Below are 25,778 nucleotides of genomic sequence, written 5' to 3'. Positions count from 1 at the left end.
TTGCCTATTTCCAATGACTTGGCTGCCCATGCACCTGCCACTGGTCCAGGGCTTGCGAATCAGGAGGGATGGGGGGGGGGTTGTGGTCGAAAACACTCGCGATTTGCTTTTATGATTTGCATTATACACATGAACACAACTCTTAACTCCTTATTGCACAGTTCTACAGGGGTTCTAAGCAAGATTCTTAACAGAAGGTTAACAAATATTCTATGAGAGAGAGAGAGAGACTCCTTGCTAAAGGAGCTTGGTCTGAAAAAGAAAGCTTGCTCAGGTCCGTGCCTCAGTTTCCCTACTCCGCAGCAACTACTCAACAATTAACATGTGATTAGGGTCACATGCTGCCTGTGTTTGTTCAAGAATTTGTGACCAGCTTTGCACAATACTTTGGGGTATGCTCATTTATTAGGGTTACTCTTCTGGAGGGGGTGTGGTTGTGTAATTCTATCAATGTACTGCTTGTGTGCCCAATGGAATGAGTCGAACAGCACTTTCAAGCTGACACCCTTATTTGTCCCAGATTTAGCATGTCCCTATCCCCACGCTTACATCACAATTGTATTGGTAGTAACCCACTTGATGAGCAAACCCCAGAGTATTTTGGGGCGCTACAGGGATCTGTAGCTTAGGTAAAAGAAGCGTTGCTGCAGAATAAATGTGGAAGATACAAACACAAGAGGAAAGTTATTTATGGACTAATAGTGATAACTACTCAAGGAGCCTAAACACAAGAAGTTACATTATTAAAGGTTAATAGAAAAGAAAAGAGAGAGGGAAAATGAGGGTTTCACCCTAGGGTGACCAGCCGTCCCGATATTATTGGGACAGTCCCGATTTTAGGGGACTTGTCCCGCGTCCCGACCTTACATCGGTCGGGACGCACTTTGTCCCGATATCTGGACCGTCTGGTGGAGAAGGACCGCAAGCTGCTGCTGGCGCCGCTCGCCTCTTCTTTCTGGGGCAGCGCAGCTCCCGGCGCCCGCCCGCCAGCAGGAGCCTGCAGTGCAATGCCCAGAGGAGGTCTCCGCCGCGTGCTGCAGGGGCGGGGCTTGCAGGCGCGGGCAGCGGGCAAAGAGTCCCCCGCCCCCGCCCTCCCCCCTCGACCCAACCTGCGACCCTAGGAGCCAGAGGGACCTGCCTGCCAGATGCTTCCCGGGAGCCGCTCCAGGTAAGCACCGCTGGGACTCACCTCGCCCCCTGGCAGGTCCCTCTGGCTCAGGGGGGACTCTGTGTGCTGCCGGTGCCTGCAAGCCCCGCCCCGCCTTTCCCGGCCAATGGGAGCCACCCGCCACGGAGCTCGCGCTTGTGGCGGGCGCAGCACGTGGAGAGTCTGGAGACTTCCCTTGCTGCTCTCACCTGAGGAGCCGGAGACCTCCCAGCAGGGCTGGTGAGTGCAGCCAGGGAAGGGGGCAGGGTCTGATGGTGAGTGTCTGGGAGGTGTGGGGGGGGTGCTGGGCTGTGAGGGTGTGGAGGGCGCTGGGCAGTGGGGGAGATTTGTGTGTTTTGGGGTGCTAGGCAGTGGGGGCCTGTTGGGGGGGTACTGGGAAGTGGGGGAGATCTGTGTGTGTCAGGGCACTGGGTGGGGGGGGTCTGTGTGGGGCATTGTGTAGTTGTGGTGGTGGGGCTGTGGGGAAAGGCACAGGAAGGGAGAGGAAATCTGTGTGTATTGGGAAAATAGCGAGTGGGGGGTTCTGTGTGGGGTGCTGGGCAGGTGTGGTGGGGCTGTGGGTGGGTGGGCGCTGGGTAGGGGTAGTGGTGTGCACAACACTGTGCATTTGTTGTGGGGGAGCTCTGGGCATAGTGGGTTCAGGGGGTGCAAGGCATAATGGATACAGGGGGCACTGGGCAGGGGAACTGTGTGGCGCAGCATGGGCCCACCCCCAACAGGAAGGGGCATGCTGGTAGCACAGGGCCAGCCGGACCAGTGTGCCTCTGGCGATGCCATGCATGCCCCATTTCCCCTGGCCGGCCCCGCCCTTCCCGCTGCTCACCTCCTCAACTGAAGGCGGGAGTAGGGAATGCAGGGGTGGGTCCCGGCAGTGCTTACTTGGCGTGGCTCCCAGGAAGCGGCCGGCAGGTCCCTGAGGTAAGTGTCAGAGGCTTAATCCTTCTCCCCAGCAGAGTGGGTGCAGACCGGTCCACCTTGCTCATGGCAGAGCCAAGGAAAGGAGGCACCTGCCTCTGCACACGCTGATTCAGGCTAAGCACTGCTAAGCTGCTGCCCAGGTCACTTCCCCACCTTAGCAAGCAGGGATTACCCCTGGCAGCGTACATCTGCTTGATGTACATTGTCCCGATATTCAGGTAAAATTTTACATTTGGTTGTGAAGGTTACTGGGCATGCTCAGGTCGGGTGAACATGCTCAGTGCACCCCAAGTCACCCAAAGTCAGGAATTGGGAGCGGGAGCTGTTTGTGTCATTACAGGCCGGCTGGTGTCCGGGGCCGGAGCCGAGGGGAGCGGCTGGTGCTGGGGGAACATGGAACAGAGCCCGAGCAGTGGTTACAGGATGCAGGGGGTTGAGGGAGCTCGGGGAAAGCGCTGGGGCCGGGCAGGAAAGTGCCTCTGCACAAATGGGCCCAGGGCCCTCGGCTCTCGCAGCCCCGGGAACCTGCTCCCCTGTGGCAGTGATGCTGCAGGAGGGAGCCGCATTAACACCATGATTAGCCCCATGCTCTCGCTCCAGCCAGGACCTGCTCCGGGGGCAGAACCCAGCGAGTCAGGTAGCAAAGGGGGTGGGAACTGCTCAGAACGGCTTCACCGGGCCCATGAAGCAGCCCTTTCCCGCACCCACACCTTCCTGCTCTGGACCAATCCCTGGGAGGACCCCTTCCGTGTGCCAGGCTCCCTTAGGGTCTGACTTTGTCATCAGGGCAAGCCCCGGCCCCCTTGGCTTCACCGCCTCCTTCAGCCAAACCCTGGAGCCGCCAGCAGCACCCCTGCTTGGCACCGTGAGCTCCCTGCCTTGTACACCCAAAGGGAGCAACGCACCCCACCTTCAGCATGTGAGTGACTCTCAGGCTACATCTACACTACAGGGGGGGAGTCGATTTAAGATACGCAAATTCAGCTACGTGAATAGCGTAGCTGAATTCGACGTATCGCAGCCGACTTACCCCGCTGTGAGGACGGTGGCAAAATCGACCTCTGCGGCTTCCTGTCGACGGCGCTTACTCCCACCTCCGCTGGTGGAGTAAGAGCGTCGATTCGGGGATCGATTGTCGCGTCCCGATGGGACGCGATAAATTGATCCCCGAGAGGTCGATTTCTACCCGCCGATTCAGGCGGGTAGTGTAGACCTAGCCTCAGCCAATGTGGTAAAAGCATTGGGGTTTATTAGCTGGGGGGGGGAGGGATAGCTCAGTGGTTTGAGCATTGGCCTGCTAAACCCAGGGTTATGAGTTCAATCCTTGAGGGGGCCACTTGGGGATCTGGGGCAAAATCAGTACTTGGTCCTGCTAGTGAAGGCAGGGGGCTGGACTTAATGACCTTTCAAGGTCCCTTCCTGCTCTATGAGATGGGATATTATTATTATAGCTGTCTGCAGCACAGAGTAGACTGTCCTTGATTAGCACAGAGAACAGCTGGGAGAGCTACAAGAGGTGGCTAGGCTGAGGAGCATCCATGCCCACAAGGAATTCCTTGAGAGTATTCATATGAAGACCTCCAAGGCCGTGGAAGCTCTCCAGCTACAGAGGACTGCTGTCACACCACCGAGGGAGAAGGATGTGGCTCTGTCACAGGGAGGACACTGGCAGCTGGTTACTTCTGTTCAGCAGGGCAAGGCTAGGAGCCCCTGGGAGCAGAGAACCAGAGATGCCCAAGGTCCCACGGGAAGAGTGTAGTACAGCTGGGCACTGAACCCTGGTCTCACAAGGCCTCGTGCACTAACCACTGGACCATGCTGCCTTTCTGTCTTAGTAGCCCATGAGCTTTGGAAAATCCCACCAAGTGCATCTTCAGTGCCTGGTACCTTTACAAATCTGACCCTCCTTTGCTGCTAGGAGGTTCTGGTCCCTGGTCCGCAGTGGGAGCTGGGCGATTGTTCTTGCTTTAATCTGAGCTCAGCTGCTGAAATCTTTCTTTTTGGTCACTTTTCGGGTTTGCTGATACATGGCCTGGCTTTTGAGCTGTTCTCCCCAAAGCTCAGGGTGACGGCACCGTTGCTGGTGCGTGGCTAACCCCACGGGCGCAGGGATGTGCACCCGGAGCCACAGTATGAACCCCTGCCTCATGCTGGTGAGTGTTTCCTCGTATCAGGATCACCCTCTGGCCCTAGCAGGACGCTGGGGCTACATGCTTGTGCCCTCTAAGGCTAGGAATGCCAGAATGAAGGCTGCATGCACACCCTTAACTCTGCCCCCCGTGTGTGCCTGCTTCATTTCAGTGCAGGGGTTCCCCAGGGCCTGTGTCTCTGGGGACACAATGCACTGGGAGAGCCCAGCTGAGACGCCTTCTCTGCCTCCGGAGCAGGTTTGTTTACACACGGCATCTATAGCAACAAATTGTGCTGGCTGCCTACTGCTTTCTTGCTCCCTGGAGGGTTGCTCCCATCCAGTCCTCACTGGCAAGCTCCTTCCAGACGGGGGCTGCGCCTTCACCATGAATTTGGGGGCAGCTGAGGCCTGGGGGGAGACTCCCCCACGGGTGCAGATCATCCAACAGCCGGTAAGTAAATCCCGGAGACCGAGCCGCAGATTGAGGTCTTGCTGAGTTGCCCATGCATGGCTGGCTGGCACTGCCTGGCCCCAGGGACTGGGCAGCTATGGGGGAACCAGGTCCCGATTCCACAGGCTGGGCTTCCCTTTACCATGGTGAGAGACGTTCAGGGCACTGAGTTTCTAGCTGTTCCTCCATTCCTCTGCCAGGACTGCTCATGACAGCGTCCGCCCTCAGGAGACCTGGGCTCTCTGACGGGGCCAGGGCTGGGGAGGAGAATAGGGTGAGACAAGGGGGGCCGGGTGTGGGGTAATCAGGGGAGGGACTGGGATGAGGTGTGGGGGGGTTGGTGAGTTGGGGTGGGAGTGAGCGGGCCAGGAGTGGGGGGCACTGGAGCGAGGTGAGGGTGGAAGTAGGTTACCACCTTTGAAATGCAAAAACACCAGCACCCACCCCCACAAGGCAAACCCGCCACAACCCCAACCAACCACAAGGCAACTCCGCAACCCCTTGCAACAGCCACTTTATAGTGTTTAGAGAGAGAACACCCATAGAGAAGACTGACGACATCCCAGGTCCCCTCACTCTTGTGTGTTGGTGGGCAGACAGCGGCTGTGTTTTCAGTAGTTTTGATCTGTTATCGCGTAAACTGCGGCAGTGGGAGTGCTGCAGCGTCTCTGGCAGGACACAGACACTTTGACCATTAGCTAGCCCCGTGCAGTGTGACAAACGCAAATCTTTAGACACACATGGAAAAAAAACCCAGCAGATTAAATTACTTTTCTGGCAACAGCAAATCCATAAAAAAATGGTCAGGCCGGTCAAATACCAGCCAGGTGGTAAGCCCAGATGGGAGTTGGGGGTTGGGGTGAGGTGAGGCTGGGAGTCGGGTGGAATTGGGGTGAGGGAGGACAAGGGGCAGGTGGGATTGGGGTGAGGGGGGAGTTGGGATGAGGTGGGATGAGGGGGGTTGGGATTGGGGTGAGGGAGAACGAGGGGGGGTTGGGATTGGGGTGAGGGGGGTTGGGATGAGGTGGGAGTGGGGGGTTGGGGTGAGGTGATGCTGGGAGTTGGGTGGGATTGGGGTGAGGTGGGATGAGTGGGGGTTAGGATTGGGGTGAGGGGGGTTGGGGTGAGGTGGGAGTGGGGGGTTGGGGTGAGGTGAGGCAGGGAGTTGGGTGGGATTGGGGTGAGGGAGGGTTGGGGTGAGGTGAGGCTGGGATTGGGGTGAGGTGGGATGAGTGGGGGTTGGGATTGGGGCGAGGGGGGAGTTGGGGTGAGGGAGAACGAAGGGGGTTGGGATTGGGGTGAGCGGGGTTGGAATGAGGTGGGAGTGGGGGATTGAGGTGAGGTGAGGTTGGGAGTTGGGTGGGATTGGGGTGAGGTGAGGCTGGGAGTCGGGTGGGATTGGGGTGAGGGGGGGAGTTGGGGGGGTGAGGTGGGATGGGGGGGTTGGGATTGGGGTGAGGGGGGAGTTGGGGTAAAGGAGAATGAGGGGGAGTTGGGATTGGGGCGAGGGGGATTGGGATGAGGTGAGGCTGGGATTGGGGTGAGGTGGGATGAGTGGGGGTTGGGATTGGGGTGAGGGGAGTTGGGATTGGGGCGAGGGAGATTGGGATGAGGTGAGGTTGGGATTGGGGTGAGGTGGGATGAGTGGGGGTTGGGATTGGGGTGAGGGGGGAGTTGGGATTGGGGTGAGGGGGGTTGGGATGAGGTGGCAGTGGGGGGTTGGGATGAGGTGAGGCTGGGATTGGGGTGAGGTGGGATGAGTGGGGGTTGGGATTGGGGTGAGGGGGGAGTTGGGGTGAGGGAGAACGAGGGGGGTTGGGATTGGGGTGAGGGGGGTTGGAATGAAGTGGGAGTGGGGGATTGGGGTGAGGTGAGGTTGGGAGTCGGGTGGGATTGGGGTGAGGTGAGGCTGGGAGTCGGGTGGGATTGGGGTGAGGGGGGAGTTGGGGTGAGGTGGGATGAGTGGGGGTTGGGATTGGGGTGAGGGAGGTGGGATGAGGGGCGGTTGGGGGGGAGGTTTGGGCTGGGACTAGGCTCCTTGTGAGACTCCCCCGTGACTGCTCTTGGCTTTGCAGGGTGCGAGGCCCTGTCCGGAGCCCTTGCCTGCGAGGGCAGAGGGTCATCGAGGGCTGCCCCGTGCTGAGACCTCCCAGACATGCATGTGCTGGCAGTAGGGTGACCAGACGTCCCGATAAAATCGGGACCGTCCCAATTTTTTGCTGTTTGTCCCGATATTTTGCTCCACCGGCAGCACTCGGCTTTTTTTTTTTTGCCCCCCGCCTTCCCCCCCCCCCGCCCCGGGTTGTCCCAATATTTTCTTCATCTCATCTGGTCACCCTAGCTGGCAGGCTGCAGCAGGCCAGCTCCGCGCTCAGTGTGGGGCTCGCCCTCCAGAGGGGTGGGGTGCGGCCCCCCAACCCCCAGCCCTGCCTCTGCCCAATCACCCCCCCAATCCCAGCCCTGCCTCCCCCAATGGCCCCCTCACTCCCAGCCCTTCCTCCCCCCAATCGTTCCCCCCACCCCGCAGCCTTCTCACATTAGTTGCTCTCTGCATTATTTTCTAGATTCCCCAGCAGCCGATGACAATATTTCAGCAGATCCCTGGGATCCTGTCTCCTTTCACTCAGCCCGTAAGGCCAGGACATGTCCGAGAAGGTAGGAGACTAAAACACAAAACCTTCCCTGCAAGTTCAGCAACGCTAACAAATACTCAGGCTGAAATTCTCATGCTAAAAACCCACCAGAACAATGGTTTAAACGGACATCTTTATCCATCCGAAAGAAACCAAACAGCGCACGTCATCCCCTTCAAAGCAGGTACTCGTGACCCTGAGCCTGCTTGGTGCCAACTTGTAGTGGGCATAGAGGCTGCCTAGAGGTTTACAGGGATACCTTGGGTCTAATGCCTACACAACAGTATGGCAAAGCATGGCAGTGACGTCTCTACCAACAGCCAGTAAAGCGCTGGTCGTCCTAGTCACTGGGAGATGTATGTACGGGCGATATTTAAGGAGATATGTAGCCATACTGAAAACTATGCTCTGAAGGTGTGTAAGTTCAGACAGGTCATCTGAAGGTGATAAACAGATTCGGTTCAGGCAGGGGGTAGGAGACGCTTCTCTCTCCCTGGCTGACCTTTGGGTGTCTTACAACATAAGTCGATCTGCATCTGGTGCCATGAGCTAATCAAGATTGTCTAGTCAAGGAGAGATCATGAAATCTGCAGGAAGAAACAAACAGCAGGAGGTTGTCCTGTTTATGACTGAGATCAAAGAATTCGACCTACACCCTGAGCGGTGTAGGTAAGCCAACCTAACCCCCCAGTGTAGGCAGTTCTACACAGAACAAGGAGCAATGGTCTCAAGTTGCAGTGGGGGAGGTCTAGGTTGGATATTAGGAAACACTATTTCACTAGGAGGGTGGTGAAGCTCTGGAATGGGTTACCTAGGGAGGTGGTGGAATCTCCATCCTTAGAGGTTTTTAAGGCCTGACTTGACAAAGCCTTGGCTGGGATGATTTAGTTGGGGTTGGTCCTGCTTTGAGCAGGGGATTGGACTAGATGACCTCCTGAGGTCTCTTCCAACCCTAATCATCTATGATACTATGATAGCTTGATGGAAGAATTCTTCCCTTGACCTAGGCCTTGTCTACACTACACAGTTTTGTCGACAAAAGCTGTTTCATCGACAAAACAGTGGCGGTGCACACACTGCAATGCTCCTTCTGACAATACTCTGCTGCTTTGCCGACAAAATAAAACCACCTTGACGAGAAGCGTAGAACTTTTTGCAGCACAAAGTGTTAGTGTGTAGACACCGCACTTGGCTATGTCACTGTACATGGCCTCCAGGAGGTGTCCCACAATGCCCATCCTGACTGCTCTGGTCAGCAGTTCAAACTCCGCTGCTCTGCACCCAGGTAGCAGGCATTCACCCCTCCCCCTTTAAAGGCCTGGGAATTTTTGAAATTCCACTTCCTGTTTCCTCGGCGTGGAGATCTCATCTCGCATCTTCCCAGCGAGTAGGTGGCGAGTAGCACAGTGGGATAGCTACCCACAGTGCACTGCTCTCGCTGTCAATGCTAGAGCACCAACTGTGGACACGCTCCACCAACAGAAGGAGCGTCATGGGAACATGCACAAGTGGTGTCATTATACCAGTTTTTGATTGTCTGCGTAACTTGCGTTGACGAAACTGTGTAGTGTAAACAAGGCCCTAGTGATTAGCATCTCGTGAGGAGGCGGCTCCCCTATGCCAACAGGAGGACCCCTCCCATTGCTGCAGGTCGTGTCTACACCGGAGCACTAGAGGCGCAGCTGTGCCACTGTAGCATTTCAAGTGTAGACAAGCCCTTAGTCTGGTATCTCAGGAGAATGAAGAGAGACACCTGGTACCTACCTAGCAGACAGGCAGCCAGCACGCTTGTCTTCAGAATGGAGGGCCAGGGCCAGCCTGTCTGTTAAACTCTGGGAGGAAGAGTCTGGTTGAGCTAACCTGTATGAGACAGGGGAATGGTTGTTAGGTAAGTCTAAGCTCTAGAAGGCGTGCTATGACCTTTTTTTTAAAGATGGAACCAGTTGTTTCCAACACTTCTACCCACTTGCTATTACTTGAATCACTGTTAAATACGCTTACACTTGGTTTCCCCATGAACCAGTGCTGTGAGCTGAGAGGAGCGGTGGTCCCGTGGTGTCTCTGGTAATCTGGGGTGCTGGTCCTTTGGGAGCAGCGGATCTGGGAATTCTGCAAGTGGCCAGTGAAACGGGGGCTGGACACTCCAGGGGATGCTCGGGGCTGGGCGTGTGCCTGTTGCTAACCAGCAGAGTGGGCAGGTTGAGAGACAAGGGCTTGTGTTGCCCGTTGCCGGTGGGGAGCTGACCCCTTGCAAGCACAGACAAGCCTCCCTCATGCTAGGAGCAGGTGGTAGCGAGGTGCCTCCCAACCCTGGTCATCCACGGGTTGACTGTTTCGAAGCATCTTGCTTCATGCTTTTCTTAGGAGATCACAGCTGACATCTGCTCAGACCGCTGCAATTCCTGAAACCAGTGACAGGAATTCCTGACACAGCAAAGCAATGGCCAAGTCTCCTAAAATACGATTAACAGCCTCTTATCGATCTTCTAGGCGCTCTGTGCACAACAGTCAGCAAATAGCTTGGCGTTAGTCAGTCTAACTGACCTTTGCTTCCAACTGAATGGCTTTGCTCTCTCGTTCTCACCCAGCTCTATAATGAGGGGTTGTTCTTTTCCCCTTGGCAGATCTGATAGAGTTCATGATGATACAAAACGCCCAGATGCATCAGGTGATCATGAACAACATGACGATGGCTGCACTGACATCCTTTGGATTCAGCCCAGCTCCTGCTGCTGCCCAGGTAGGTGTGTCCGACTGGGATGAGATTGTCACGCTGTCCGAAATAGCCCACAACCATGAGCACCTGCCTCAGGGCAGACTGTCAGAAATCAGGGCAGACACCCCTAGCTGGTGGTGTGGTCTCTAATTAGATTTCACCAAGCCGGTAACAAATGTGAATTCCTGGATCACTATCCCAGTCTGACCATGGAGTCACAGACAGTCCCCTTGGACTCTCCAATCTATCTTGCCACCCCGGCAAACTGGACTTTGGGATAAATGGTCACTTACATCAAAAATCACACCACATTCAGGTTCCTTCCAGTCCCGAGAGCCCAGTCACTTACCCCAGATTAACTGGTACCCTAGATCTTACACCAAAGACAACCCCTGTAGCCAATTCTATAGTAAACTAAGTAAAGGTTTATTAGCTAAGAAGAAGGAATGAGAGTTAGTGAGAGGTTAAAAGCAGACTGTGAAGAACTTCAAAAAGATCTCACAAAACTAAGTGATTGGGCAACAAAATGGCAAATGAAATTTAATGTGGATAAATGTAAAGTAATATGATGGGGGCTAATTTAGCTACAACTAATCAGGAAAGAGATCTTGGAGTCATCGTGGATAGTTCTCTGAAGACATCCACGCAGTGTGCAGCAGCAGTCAAAAAAGCAAATAGGTTGTTAGGAATCATTCAAAAAGGGATAGAGAATAAGACGGAGAATATCTTATTGCCCTTATATAAATCCATGGTACGCCCACATCTTGAATACTGCGTACAGATGTGGTCTCCTCATCTCAAAAAAGATATATACTGACATTAGAAAAGGTTCAGAGAAGGGCAACTAAAATGATTAGGGGTTTGGAACGGGTCCCATATGAGGAGAGATTAAAGAGGCTAGGACTTTTCAGCTTGGAAAAAAGGAGACTAAGGGGGGATATGACAGAGGTATATAAAATCATGAGTGGTGTGAAGAAAGTGAATAAGGAAAAGTTATTTACTTGTTCCCATAATATAAGAACTAGGGGCCACCAAATGAAATTAAAGGGCAGCAGGTTTAAAACAAATAAAAGGAAGTTCTTTTATTAGTTAGTCCGCACTAGAGGGGGGTGAAGTCTAGTGCACACTAGTGTGTTACACACTAATAGGCCCTTGTGAGTGCTGCTGGTGCGCACTGAAAGTTCCCTAGTGCAATACCATTTGAAACAGGCCATTAGCACGCACTAAGGCCAGACGGTGCGCAACACACTACTGCAGACTAGAATCGACACCCCTCTGGTGTGGGCTTCAGGCTGAACCAGCTCCTTAATGCCAGTCAACATGGGTGTAAGCGCGGCCCTTGGTGCACAGGCTGGCTGTGCACAGGGCTGCGCGTTCACTGAACAACGAGGATGGAAGCAATTTATTGAACATAACAGCCCTGCAAAGGATTGAATGTAATAGTTGATTCAAAGCACAGTGATTAATATTTCATTCCCACAGGGGCAACAAATGTTGTTTCCCTTTCGGAGGACGCAGCAGCTGTGGGCAGTGTTTGTTGCTGAATAACTGTCATGTCCCCGATTCCTTCCCACCCCTCTGTAGCCTGGACGAGACAGGGTCCTGCGTGAGTGTGTGATCTCTGAGTTGAAGGCTGACTCGGGAGGTGTACATGCCAGGGGGCCGGAGGAGAGGGCTGCTGTGTTCTGAAAAGTGACTAAATGGCTCCAAGAGGGTAGTTTCGATGATTCCAGATCCGATGTGAGCGAGTAGATCAAACGGATGTTCTACTAGCTTATAGCCTCATAGACCCATAGGGCTAGGAGGGACTGCAAGATGCAGGATTCCCGCCTGTAAACTCCCCTGGGCTCCCAGAGTCAAGCTGGGTCCTTTCCTTGCTTTCCATCACCAGTTTTAACACCAAATCAGGCCCTCCAGGGCACCTGTGCAGCCCCATTGTCTTCAGTGGCTCTTGCCCTGGTGGAAGAGGCTGGAACTTAGCTACCATTTCTGTGGATGATGCACCAGGAGGAGCAGACTCCAGCTCCCTCTCCCTTAGCCTCTGTGGGCGGATGGGAGGGAACACCTGGGTTTTGTCCCTGTAGCAGGCAGATCTGACTTTGTGCTACAGGAGCAGCTGAGTTTGAAGGGCCCGTACTTGCGAAGATTGCCAGGATGTCTTTGGTGAACTCGCCGGCATTAAAGACACACATTGCTCTTGATTAAAACGTGAGGTAACCCCACAAATTGCTCCACCCAGGAAACTTTCAGGGGACCTTAGAAACCAGACTCAGCTGAATTTAGAAGTTACGGTATAGGAAAGCCAGGGGTCTGACGGGGTACATCCAACGGCGTTGGTAGAAAAAACCAATAAGGTTCTGCGGACATGCCTAGAACCAAAAGAACATAATGCAGCGTCTGCTCTCCAGGAAGGTATTTATAGACTGGTCCAGTCATCTGTTAACTTTCACTTGGATACCCTAGACTGAGCTTCTATAGCTCTCAGCGTGAGACAGGTTTGCCAGACCCCGAATCCTTCTTGTGCCTCTTTCCCAATGTGTCAACATCCTTTATAAAATGTGGACACCAGAACCGGACCCAGGAGCCAGTAATGGTCTCCCCAACGTTGTGTACGGAGGTAACACCACCACCCTGCTCCCATTCTGTATGCTCCTGTTCACACAGCCCAGGATCGCATTAGCTTTAAGCTGTGTTCTGCCCTGGCCCCAAAGTCCCATTCAGAGTCACTGCTTTCCAGTGTACCCCCCTACCCAGTAAGTGGGACCCACATTCCTTGTCCCTAGATGTTTGACCTGGCACTTGGCTGCATTAACGCACACATCGTTCAAGTGAGCCCAGCTCTCCAGGCGATGCAGCCTGTTCTGGAGAATTGCCCTGGCCTGATGACTGTTTACCTCCCCACCAAGGCTGGTGTCATCTGCAGATTTCAATGGCATTGCATTTTGCATGGTGGGGTGAGACTCAGTTACGCTGAGGGTTGCGGGGGGAGAAGTAGTTCCACAGGCCCCCACCACAATGCTAACTCTGAGACGGGCCTGCCTGGGCCTGGTAAGGGCAACCACAGGCTAAAATACTGCGTGGCGTGACTGGAGCACGGGCAGAGCCAAAAGGGGAGGCTCGCTGTAACAGGGTGGTCTTGGTAACCCTGAGCCTGACCCGGGAACCCTGCCTACCACCTTTTGTTTGGACTTCTGTCACCCCAGAAGGGGATTGACCAATGGGGTGACTCAGCCAGCCGGCTAACCTATGGGAATCCCAAGGAGAGGCAAAGCCCTGGTGAGGGAAATTGAGGCAGGGAGCACCTGCAGTGCCGTGCTTGGCCAGCAGAGGGTGCTAGAAGGCAGGCCTGCCTTGTGACACTTAGGATATGCCAGTTGGCAGGATGCCCAGTTTATAAACACTGACTCGCTCAATTTAAAATCAATCAGTCAATCAAATTGCAATCTCCTCCCCTCCCCACAGCAACAGAGAACTCAGCTGGGAACACGCGAGGGATTCTCTGCTCGCTCCCCCACCTGCATGGCTGGGAAGGGGCCAACGCCAGCCCCACATCCTAGCCCCGGGGGCTGTAAGGAAAGCTGCTCTCCTCATGGAGCTACCCCCCAGGCCCACTGCTTGGCTGAAGGCACCTGCTCCCCTGGCCCACCCTGAACACCTGAAACCAACAGCCTGGCTGCAGAGAGGAGCGCTCAAAAGTCAGGAAACGCCCAAGTCAAGGCAGCTGCCTCTTCCGCTGCCCGAGCCGTGTGGTGAATGGAGCCCGGCCCCATCCCCGCCACACACCCCGCCTCTGGCACCGCGCAATGCACAAGGTGGGCCGTCGGCACGTGGCATTTCACGACGTTTAAGGGCTTCCCTCTGCAGCGTGAGTGTTCACGCACCATAGCGCTTTGCATGGGATACAGCCGCCCCTGCCAGCCAGCCGTGGGCCGCAGCCCCAATACAGGAGCCTGCTGTACGGCAGAGCTCCCTGGCTGGCTCAGGCCCTCCATCTCCAAAGGCCTGCGGAGCTCAGCCCCTCGCCTGGGGAGCCAAGGGGACTCCCAGGGCCTAGCGGGCTGAGGCGTGACCCTCATGGCCGAGCAGGAACGGACTCAGCTGTGCTGAACGCCATCGGAACGACTTACCAGGGACTGGGGTGGATTCTCCATCCCTGGCCTTTTTAAAATCAAGATGGGATGTTTTTCTGAAAGCTCTGTTCTAGTTCAAGAAGGGATTAATTCATCCCTAGAGCCCACGGTGTACAGGTCAGACTGGGTGATCACTGGGGAACCTGCCGGCCTGACAGTCTCTGAAACACAAAGGGGATTTTTTCCCTCTGGTTCTCCAGCTTCCAGCCCATGCTGCCCAGTGTCACCGCACAGGGTGTCCCTAAGGCCTGGCCTGGGCTCCTGGAAGGTACTGCTGGCCCCATGACAGTCTCATGCTACAGCAGGAGATCACAGGACTTACGAGGAGAGGCTGAGGGAACTGGGCTTATTTAGTCTGCAAAGAGAAGCGTGAGGGGGGATTCGATAGCAGCCTTCAACTACCTGAAGGGGGGTTCCAAAGAGGATGGATCTAGACTGTTCTCAGTGGTGGTAGATGACAGAGCAAGGAGCAATGGTCTCAAGTTGCAGTGGGGGAGGTCTAGGTTGGATATTAGGAAACACTATTTCACTAGGAGGGTGGTGAAGCACTGGAATGGGTTCCCTAGGGAGGTGGTGGAATCTCCATCCTTAGAGGTTTTTAAGGCCCGGCTTGACAAAGCCCTGGCTGGGATGATTTAGTTGGGGTTGGTCCTGCTTTGAGCAGGGGGTTGGACTAGAACCTCCTGAGGTTTCTTCCAACCCTGATACTCTATGATTCTATGATCAGGGTCACCGGGTGTAAGCTGTAAGAGTGTCCGGCAAGCCCAGCTGTGAGCTGCAGAGCCTGTGAGCGTGGAGGCGTCTTGCTGGGCTTAGGAATCAGTTCTCTAAACACAGTTACCGAGAGTCAGGTAAAGCTTCAGGGATAGTGATCATGGCCAGGGGCAAGGAGACACCCCAAGGTGCCTTTTATTCCTTCCCTGCAGGTGAACCTGGTCCCTCTCCACACTGAAGATGAAGAAGCAGATGTGGTATTCCACCACCACTACGCACCATACCCCACCGCCACTCCCGGCCCCCCATGGCAGCCCCTGGCGCAGCCTCCAGCATGGGCACAGGAGCCCCCTAGCATACGCCACGTCAGCCAGGACCCGCACCCAGCGCCAGCAGGCCGGACTCAGGACGAGTGAGTAACGAGAATGCACCGTCAGTGGGGAGCCAGCCACAGGAGGCGTACGGAGCCGGAAGCTGAGCGCTGGGGAGGTGGACCCAGGCCAGCGGAGAGAGGAGAGGCTGGTGCCATGGGCAGAGAAGGGGGCTGATGGGTTTATCAAACGAGCAGGGAAGGTGGGAAACGCCCATCGCATCAGAGTGGGAGATGGGCGGAGCCAGCTGCAGGGAATCCAAGAAATCCAATAAATTCTCCCATTTAATTAACTTCATCCGCTCCTACCGGGTTAGAATCCCATGGACCTCACTCACCAGCTCCTGGGCCCTGCCTCCTCCCACTCAGACCCTGGGCCAGTCCCTTCTGTGGAGGCAGGGAGGGGTGCAAGGGGGGGACAGGCTGCTGCCACTGGGGTGGGGGAGCCATTCCAAGGTACGTATTAAACTCTCAGTCTGGGCACTAGCAGGGGCCTGTCTGGAGAGAAGGGAGTGTGAGGCCCCCCGTACATTGTGGGAGATATAGCTCGGCCCACAGAAGGGATTGGGGGCATGTGGAAACCGAACTGCAGCTCCCATAAGGCACTGCAGGGACAGACAAAGAGAAAAGTTTGGTTTGGGGACTTTCCGTTTTTTAACAAAAACGTGAATTTTCCCAGGGAGCGCCGTGAACACAGTCATTGGGGCAGAAACCCAATTTTTGGGCATCCTGTTTACACGAACAGTTTTCACCCAGCCCTCGCCACCAGGGGTGACGGAGAGCAGCCGGGGAAACTGGACAGTGGGATCTGGGGCCTCAGGGGGCAGCTAATTTTATAAGATATAACTAACCAGACCCGCACCTTCGACATTCATGTCCTTGTGGCTAGGCACTGGGGTGGGATTCAGGAGATCCAGGTTCGATCCCTGACCCTGACACAGACTCCCTGAGTAACGCTGGGATAGTCACATCATCTCTGTGCCTCGGTTCCCCAGCTGTAATGTAGGGATGGAACATTCCTCTCTCCTGCCCTTTGCCTTCTCTGTTCACACTGTGAGCTCCTTGGGGCGGGGAGTGGCTATCACTCTGTGTGTGCGCACGCGCATGCGTGTGTGCGCACAACGTGTGTGTGTGTCTGAATGGCCTGTGCAGGGTGGCTGAGGGCCGGGCTGCCCATATCATCCTGTCCTGGGCACGTCTCTGAGGCTCCTGGAGCTGGCCCCAGTGTGCAGCACCTGGAACAACAGTGTTTGTGCCTGTGTGCACGTGCGCACAGCACCCTGACACAACTGTGTGTGTGTGTCTGTGTGTGCAGCACTTGGCACAACAGTATGTGCAGCACCCTGACACAACAGTGTGTGTATGTGTGTGTGTGTGTGTGTGTGTGCAGCACCCTGACACAACAGTGTGTGTGTGTGTGTGTATATGTGCAGCACCTGGCACAACAGGGCTCCTCGACTAGCTGAGGCCCATGGGTGCTACTACAATAACTAGCACCCTGGGTGGGGAGAGGAGATTTAGGAGTGGGTGGGTGACAGGTGAAGCATCACTGGGAGATGGGCTACACCATGGGTTGGGGAGGAGATTTAGGAGCGGGTGGGAGTGCCGGACTCAGCCTTCCTACTGTGTGAGCCCAAGGGTCTTCTCTGCCTGGGCTCTCTGCCTCCAGGACTCCCAAATCTGTTCCCTCCACTAGTCCCTGCAGGCCGCAGTGGTTTGGCTTGTTTCGGGGGATGGGGAGCTCCCTCCCCCCCATCGCTGCTGACCCCCTGCCCTCGCTTTGTTTCCACAGCAAAGTGGTCCCTCCGCCCCCACCGCCCAGCGCCACGGGGACAGTGGGAGCTGACGTCCCGCCGGCCGTGGGTAAGGACGTCCTTCCCCGCCCAAGCCTGCCCATGGCACAGCTCCTGCCCGCAGGGGTGGCCATCTCTCCCCTCCAGCCGCAGACAAACCCCTTCCCCTTGTGGCTCCCCCCTGCCTGACGGGGGTTGTGAGGGGCCCAGCCCCACTCCTCCTCCCTCCAGCCTTCGCAGCACTGTCACTGCCACCTCCCCGGCTGCTTGCACAGGCCTTAAACCTCCCACGTCCCATGCCATGGGCCCAGCCCATGTACACAGAACTCACCTTCCCCTGTCAAAGGCCCAGGCCCCGGGTCAGGGATCCAGACAACAACAGCCCCAAGGCCCAGGCGCAGGGTCGGTAAATGCAGATTAGCTCCAGCCTGCTGCACAGCGTTGTAGGGCAGGAGCCTTCCTGCTGCTATCCCTGCCTGCTCCCCTTGGGCCCTGCTCCCACGGCCCACATGGCCAGGCCGAATCCCTCCCAGCCCTCGCTGGGCGGCTCCGGGCCCGGCGTTGGGGTCCCTCTGCCCTTGCATCCCTCTGACATCCGGCAGGGCAGGGCCATGGGCTGCCCCCTCGCTGCACTGCCACCACCTCCCCTTTCTCTCCGCAGAGTATTACGACTACACCCAGGGCAAGCTGTGAGCCTGGCTCTGTGCCTCCTGGGAGCTCTCCTCTTCGCCTGCATCCCCGTCCCTGCCTGGCTCCGGGGATCCCTGCTGCAGGAGGGGTTCCCCTGGCCCAGCGAAGCTGGTGCGTTGGGCCCTGACCAACCGCTCTGTCCTTCGTCCCCGCTCGTTAACTGGACTAGCTCCTGCAGTGACAGGCAGCCGCCTGATGCGTCCTCTCCTGTCCCTCACCTCGCTCCACCCCATGGAGCCGGAAGGGCAACCTGCCTGGACTCGCCTCTCAGCTACTAAGAAGGTGCTTCATTGTCTAGTTGTTTCCACAGTGTGGTTGTCCCCTGACGTGGCAGCTTCTCCTGCCCCAGGGAGGAAGAGGTTGTGCTATTAGGTGCAGCTACTGGCAGGGGGAGGGATGCGTCCTTCCCACCACGCACCCCACTCCCCCTTTTCTGTCTGCTGGCATCCCCTTGCTGTAGCCTCAGGACTAATGCATGTCTCCAGCATCCCTCATTTAACGTGCTTATGCCTCTCCTCCGATGACACATCAGCCGGAGCTCCCTTCTGCTGCTGCCGTGGAAGGGACCTCGAGGTTCCTGGGGAAGTGGAAGACCCCAGGTGTCTCCAGCATGGGGGACAGTGCTGGTGTCCTGGGCCCGGGTCTCCCAGGACGGGCAGGGCTGGTGCCTGGTTGTCAGCCATGTCTAAGCGCCACCTCTGCCCTCACTGTCCTTATGTGACAGCTACACTCTTGGCCCACACACCGGGGATTGAATCGGTGCCCTCCTGAGCTAGCTGTGAGCGCCTGGAGCTGGGGGCCGTGACAGCTGTGGATGGGCCTAAGGGGGAGCTGATAGACCCACCCACCAGTGGGTTACATGCGCCGCTGGTGTCTCCAGGATATGAGGGAACAAGCCAGCTGCCTGCCCTCTGCATCGCATTGAGATGAGCAGGAGGGCACAGGGCAGCGTCTGACGAGCAGAGAGGCAGGTGTCACGGACTCTCAGAATTCGTGCTCTCTCCCGGCTCCGTACAGTCCATGGGGGGGACCCCCTTCGGTGTGACAGCCCTTCTCGGGGGTCTGCTCTCTGTCAGGGGTCAAGCCACAGCCCCTTCTGCCTCCTGGAACCACACCTCTCTGCGCCTTAGCACGCCTGTCTCTCGCAGTGGGTCCTCTCAGAGAATCCACTTGCTCTGGACCCCCGGGCCCTCCATTCCCAGAGGGAATGATTCAACCCTGTTCTCTAGACCGGAGCGACTCTCAGCCAGCGTGAAACAAGGGTTTATTGAGCGTCTGAACACAGCACAGGAAACTCTCAGGGCCTCAGGCCTGGCCTCCCGCAGCACAGGACATCTAGGTCTGTCCCGCCTCCAGGTGGGCTCTGGCTGCTCTCCCCTCCGAGCCCAGAGACCCCCTCCTTCCAGCTGGGCATCCGATATCACCGTCCCCCAAGTCCCGCCTCCGTCCTTTGTCTTCTGTCCCAGGTAAGCAGGCTGCCTGGGCCTCCTCTGCTCCCAGCCTCTCCTCTCATCCGTCCTTTTTCATAGATTCTAGGACTGGAAGGGACCTCGAAGGGACCTGGAGAGGTCATCGAGTCCAGTCCCCTCCCCTCTGGCTGGAACTGGCTGGTCAGGTCACCGGGGTCCTCCCTCCGCAGCCCATTGTCCTCCCACTGGCCAGAACCAGCTGTGACTCCTGAGCTGGGCCTCCCAGTCACCAGGTCACCAGTCACTGGGGTATCCATTCTCCAGGCCGTTCGCTGGCCCTCTGTAACAACAAACTCCCTCTCCCGTCACCTCGTTAAACCAGTAACACACAGGGAAAGTGAGTCCCACCCCCTCTGCATGCAAGCCATTGAAAACAACAAGAAACCCCCCTGCTTCATCACAGCAGGCTGTGTCCCAAAGCGAGCAGGAGGCAGGAGATTGGGCAGGGTGGAGGCAGTGTCTAGCCGAGCCCAGCAGAGCGGTGGCCAGGAGGAGCAGCCCGGGGAGGCTGGGGGCAGACGCAGAGGAGGCCGAGCAGCCTGGTGAGGATGGGGCGGTGCTGCTGGGAGAGTCCTAGGGGAGCAGGCGCAGTGACCCACAGCGCTGGGGGAGGCAGTGGGGCCTAAGGGACAGCGGGATGGGGATGGGGGGAGTGGTTTGAGCAGAGGCCAGGGCTGACTGGCGCCTTGAGGAGGCAGGGGCTCTGAAGCCAGCTGGTGGTGGGGGGGTCCCCAGTGGAGAGGGGGCTGGCCCAGCCCTCTAGGCCAAGGGGCCATGTGGGGAGAGCTGTCTGCAGGGAGGGGACATGGGATCCCTGCCTGGGTGCTATGGGTCAGGAGATCCGCCAAGGGGCCGTGCCAACCTAGACACCAGCTGCAGAGCTGAGCCCAGGTCTAAGACACACCCAAGAGGAGATGGGCATGAGGGACAAGGACAACCAGGAACCCTCCTATCAAACCATCCCTAGGGCCTCGGGGAGGAATTCCCCTCTGCTGGGCTAGTTACACCCCCGTTCTGCCGGGCTGAGGGGTGGCTCTGCCTTCGTGGTGAGCCGTGGCTTTATGGCAGCTGGCCCGTGGTCTGAACCGTGCACAGGGCTGGCCTGTGGGTCTGTGCTGCGCCAGGCTGCTCCCTGCCCTGGGGTGCTGTGTGGCTGTGCCAGGCACAAAGTGGGTCACAGCAGCAGGGTGAGGCTAGGGGATGGTAGGTGAGGCACGTGGGGCAGCCCAGGCTAGGGGCCTGCCAGGCTGCATGGCCCGTGCAGGGCAGCTGAGGGCCGGGCTGCCCGTATCATCCTGTCCTGGGCACTTCTCTGAGGCTCCCAGAGCTGCCCCTACTCCAGCGTGGCTGGGACCCTGCTGGCCACCACAGCAGGAAACCCTCATGAGGTAAAAGGCCTGGCCAAAGGAGAGGAGCTGGGTCACTGCAGACCCCGCCCCATCCCATGGTTCCTCGAGGCCTCTCCAAACAGTCCAGCCGCCTGTAGGAACTGGGCTGCTGACCGAGATCACCCTGAGAGGGGGTCCCTGGAAAGGGGAAGGAGCCTTTCCTCCTGCACCTGACAGCCAGCTTCACTCCCAGAGGCTTGGGGGTGGGGGTGGGAATGGCCATCAGAGAGAGGGTTTGGGATGATCACATCCCCACCACCTCCAGATGGGGGGCAGGGGGTGGGGAGCAAAGCAGCAGCAGGTCAGCAGAGCAGATGAGTGATGGCCTCAGCTGAGGAGTTAATCCATCCAGGCCCTCCGCGATGGATCAAAGGATGGGCCACAAACTCTGTGCTAATCCCCTGGCTCCCCCCGGCAGATTCAGAGCAGGAGACCTGGGTTTCTTTAAAGAGAAGAACACGGAGCTTAGCATGTGAGGAACCCAAACAGATCCCCAAATAACCCCCAGCCCACTGTCCCTTGTGACGGCCCAACTGGAGGAAGGGCTCCCAGGACTGGCAAGTTATCATCTCAATTGGGACAATCTGGAGGTTACAAGGTGGCAAACAAATGAGGCCTTCATCTCCCACACCTTGTCTAGCCTGAAAGTCCCTCCCTGTCTCTAGCTGCCATGGGATCTGTATGCCCTGAGCCTGCTCCTTCTCCTGAGCCCGCCACATCCCTTCCCTACAGCTCCATGGGTCACCTCAGCCTTAGGTTGCCCGTTGTAGAAAGGTCACCTGATCGGCGGGGGCCCTGTGCCATTCCCTCTAGCTCTGGGATTCTCCAGCGCTTGGACCAGCTCTCCATAGACTTGCATGTACATTTGCATGCCTGATTTGTACATGCAGTCACAGCAACAGGGCACATGCAGCCAGCTGGTCACTAATGCACACGGTCCCTCCGTGCTTGGTTGCCCTCCAGGACAAAAGGGGGGACATAAGAATAACCATACTGGGTCTGACCAATGGTCCATCTAGCCCAGTATCCTGTCTTCCGACAGTGGCCAATGCCAGGTGCCCCAGAGGGAATGAACAGGCAACCATAGAGTGATCCATCTCCTTTGCCCATTCCCAGCTTCTGGCAAACATAGGCTAGGGACACCATCCCTGCCCATCCTGGCTAATAGCCATTGATGGACCTATCCTCCATGAACTTATCTAGTTCTTTTTTGAACTCTGTTATAGTCTTGGTCTTCACAACATCCTCTGGCAAAGAGTTCCACAGGTTGACTGTGTGTTGTGTGAAGAAATACTTCCTTTTGTTCGTTTTAAACCTGATGCCTATTAACTTCATTGGGTGACCCCTAGTTCTTGTGTGATGTGAAGGAGTAAATAACACTTCCTTATTCACTTTCTCCACACCGGTCAAGATTTGATAGCCCTCGATCATATCCCCTCTTAGTCATCGATTTTCCAAGCTGTAAAGGCCCAATCTTTTTAATCTCTCCTGATATAGCTGTTCCACCCCCAATCGTTTTTGTTGTCCTTCTCCGTACCTTTTCCAATTCTAATGTAAGCAGAGTCAGAATGAGCTCTAACCGGACATCTGGTGGTGAGCTGTGGAAAAGGGGCTGATCTCATTTGCATGGGCACACCCACCCTGCCTAGCACGATGGGACTGCTTGCCCAAATGGTCATTTTGGCTGCTGTGGGATCCCTAGTCTCTTTGTTATTGGGGCAGGAGTAATAAAGTGTTATCTGGTTATGTGAATCAAGGACAGTAGAACTCGCCCTCAACTGAGTAGAATTCCCCAGGCAAGGGACATGGGTGACCTGCCCATGAATAAGCCCAGTGAACTTAGAGAGACTAGGGATAGGTATGTGTATTTGGTAGTGCAGGCTCTGAGCACCACATTGATCCCTTCTTTCTCCACAGTGTAATAATAGAGCTAATTTTGACTCCTTTAGGAGGCTTGTTGTATGCTGTAAAACTGAAATCAGGATACCTAAATCTAAGCATTAGAGTAGACCTACTTTGGCCTAGTGGTTCTGAGTGCACTAGCACTGAGGCTCCCCTGCTAACAGCTGAAATCACTAAAGAGCTGAAGTTACTAAGAGCTGAAATAATTGAGTCAAAATGTGACTGTAAATAGAGAATAATCACTGAGCAAGTATGTTTCCAGTGGGGTCTCCCAGGAATCGGTTCATCACTGATAAAGTTTGCAGATGACAAATGTAAGCAGAGTCAGGATGAGCTCTACCCTGACATCTGGTGGTGAATTATGGCGAGTGTGGAAAAGAACTCCAGGGGCTGATCTTGTTTGCATAGGCACACCCACCCGCCTGGCATGAAACAACAGCAACTCAAAGTGGTTACTTTGGCTGGTGTGGGATCCCCAGTTTTCTCTGTTATTGGGGCAGGAAGAATAAAGTTTTGTTACCCTGATTCTGTGAATCAAGGCCAGTGGAACTGTTGTATGACAGAAGGACTGAGTGAGTCCTTCACCATTACCTAAGTAGCACTTGCTTGACAAGGGGCATGGGTTACAAAACCCAGTGAATTGAGAGGGGATGTGGACAGGGATTTGTACTTGATGGTATGGGACCCCTCTGAGGGTTTGAAACACCAATTGCACTACTGCTTCTCTCCACTGTTGAATGTCAGAGCTAATTTTGATTCCATTAAGAGTCTAGTTACAGCCTGCTGAGCTGAATTCCCGTTGGGCCAATGGTGCACTAGCACTGGGGCTCTCCTAGTATGAGCTGAAATTGCTAAGAGCTGAAATCACAAATCCTGTTTGTGGTGTTTTTCCAATTTAATGCTGATGTTGTTTACCTCATGTTATTAAACATTTTCTGTTACACTCAGACTCCGTGCTTGCGAGAGGGGAAGTATTGCCTCTTAGAGGCACCCAGGGGGTGGTACAATAATTGTCCCAGGTCACTGGGTGGGCGCTCTAGCCGGTTTTGCATTGCGTTATTGAAACGGAACCCCTAGATACAGAACCCGGCCCTTGTTGCTGCCAACTTAGATGGGCAGAAGGGTTACACACAGAAATTGGGGGAGTGGTAAATAATGCAGAGGACAGGTCACTGATACAGAGCAATCTGAATCGCTAGGCCTCTTCACCCCGAAAGCAGTCACAAATAACTGATATAATTAGGATGGGTCTATACGTATGTATTGTTTTTACTGTTATATTTGTTAAGATTTTTTTTGTAACCATGTTTGCCCCTGTAAGTACAAAACAAATGTAAATACATAAATAAAAAATTGTATATAACTGGTCACTATGACACCATACTTTTGAAGCTGTTTACCAGTCTTCCTGGTGCCATTAATAAATCCCTCTAGTACTGTCTGTGCTTGCCTAATTCTTGGGGAAAAGAATCTTTTTGCCTAACACTATGGACAGATTTCACAATGACAGAAAGGGGCCATGACCGGGACACACTGCAGTGCAGGGTCATAGAGAAGGCGCTGCAGAACGCCTACCACAAGGTGCAGAAGGCAAAGCGCCGCTCCGGTGCTGTGCCCACGAACTGCCAGTTCTACAAAGAGCTGGACACGATACTTGTGGCAACCGCACCTCCACTGCGAAGGCCACTGTGAATACTTTGGTGGCTCACGTGCCAGTCGAGAGTGCACTGAGCCAGGAGGAGGAAATCTTGGATGAAGATGTGGAGTGGGAGGAGGACCCAGAGGCAGAGGATGACTTGGAGGTTAGAGGTGCATGCAGCCAGGAGCTCTTCTCTATCCCGAAGGAGGCTAGCCAGTCACAGCTGTTGGAGCTTGGCAAAGTGCAAACAGTAGAGGAGGCCCCTGGGAAGTGGCTTTGAGTTTGGAAATTGCTGAAGTGAGTGGTTGGGGGCAGGAGGGTTGCAAAAAGCAGGCTTGTGTCTGTATGATGCACGTACCACCACATGCCTCGTCTGAGCGGCGGAACAGGGTGTTGATTGACTCCCTCACTTCACGGGAATCTGCCTCAGAGATCTCCACAAAACTCTCCTGGAAATACTGGGCAATCCGCTGCCACAGGTTCTTTGGCAGAGCTGCTTTGTTTCTTGCCCCATTAACAGTAACTTTCCCGCACCACTCTGCTGTCACTGGGTGAAAGGGGGCATTGCTGCCCACAGGCGAGCTGCATAAGGGCCAGGGCGGAAACCGCAGTCTTGGAGAAGACCCTCCCTTGATTCCCTGCTCACCCATCTTCTATAATGAACACAGCCTGTGGAAAATGTGGGCACAGTAATGATTATAAGCCTCCCCCCGCCTACAGTGCTGGCTCTCCCCAAGAGCCACGTGCCCAGTGGACAGTACGGTCCTGGAACACTGATTTCCCCTGCCCCTGAGGCTACTCACCAGTTTGGGGGTCTTGTGGCTCACGTGTGCTTGCCTGGGGTCAGCCAGTTACTGACAGGTATGTGAATAGTGGCTGTGTTTTAAATCACTGAATCAGTGGTCCGTGTGTTGCAAACAATACCGCTTCTGTAAAATGCTGTATTTTGGCTTCACAGATATGACCTTGGGAGCCCAGCCTCCCTCTTTGTGATCACCGGCTGAACGGCTGCATGGAATTAGAAAGCAGCCACAAAGAACTAAAGAGGACTTTCTGCGTGATGTCATGATGCACTCCACAGCCGAAAAACAAGAATTGAAAGAGAGGCGGGACACCGAGAAGAGGGATTGAAAGGAGAAGGCGGTGCGCCAGAACGAAGCCCCGGAGCAGCTCTTAAATATTATGGAGCGCCAAGCGGACATGCTCTAGGCACTACTAGCACTGCAAATAGAGCAGCTCCGCGCCCGCCCTCCCCTGCAGCTGCTGTCGCAAATCGCTTTCCCATGCTCCCCCCAGACACCACAAACACAGTCTTATCAACCTCCTGGCTCCAGTCTGTACCCGCTGCATTCCACTCCTGCCCGTCACAGTCCAGTCCTGCAGACTCCCACTACCCACTGCACTCAACACCCATCCCTCTGCAGTTTAGCCCTGCTGAAGTACAGTATCCGCTGCACTGTACTGCAAGAGACAAGGTTGCATATGATACCTGGATGTACACAAATCTTTAACTATCCCAGGATCCCACCACCTCCTAGGACCCTCCCTTCCCCCATCCCCCACAGTGCTGATGTGGTTTTTTTGTTTGTTTCTCTCCTCCGGTTGTTGTTTTTTAATAAAAGAAATGTTTTGGTTTTGAAAGAATCTTTATTCCATTAATTGAAAC

At 55.4% G+C, this 25,778-nt stretch overlaps 1 protein-coding gene across 1 annotated transcript; it reads left to right on the top strand.

Moving 5' to 3' along the window:
• The first annotated feature begins 4,485 nt into the window (after positions 1 to 4,485).
• On the top strand, positions 4,486 to 23,914 carry PRR29 (proline rich 29). Its single transcript, XM_005313011.4, has 6 exons — positions 4,486 to 4,668; positions 7,233 to 7,323; positions 9,926 to 10,041; positions 15,074 to 15,273; positions 17,024 to 17,094; positions 17,686 to 23,914. The coding sequence occupies exons 1-6, from the start codon at positions 4,603 to 4,605 to the stop codon at positions 17,715 to 17,717; spliced, it is 576 nt and encodes a 191-aa protein (XP_005313068.1). The 5' UTR covers positions 4,486 to 4,602; the 3' UTR covers positions 17,718 to 23,914.
• The last annotated feature ends 1,864 nt before the right edge of the window (positions 23,915 to 25,778 follow it).

This window comes from Chrysemys picta, chromosome 24 (assembly GCF_011386835.1).
Source record: "Chrysemys picta bellii isolate R12L10 chromosome 24, ASM1138683v2, whole genome shotgun sequence".
Taxonomy (NCBI): domain Eukaryota; kingdom Metazoa; phylum Chordata; order Testudines; family Emydidae; genus Chrysemys; species Chrysemys picta.
The sequence above is the reverse complement of the archived record's forward strand: the minus strand, read 5'-3'. Positions and strand labels throughout refer to the sequence as shown.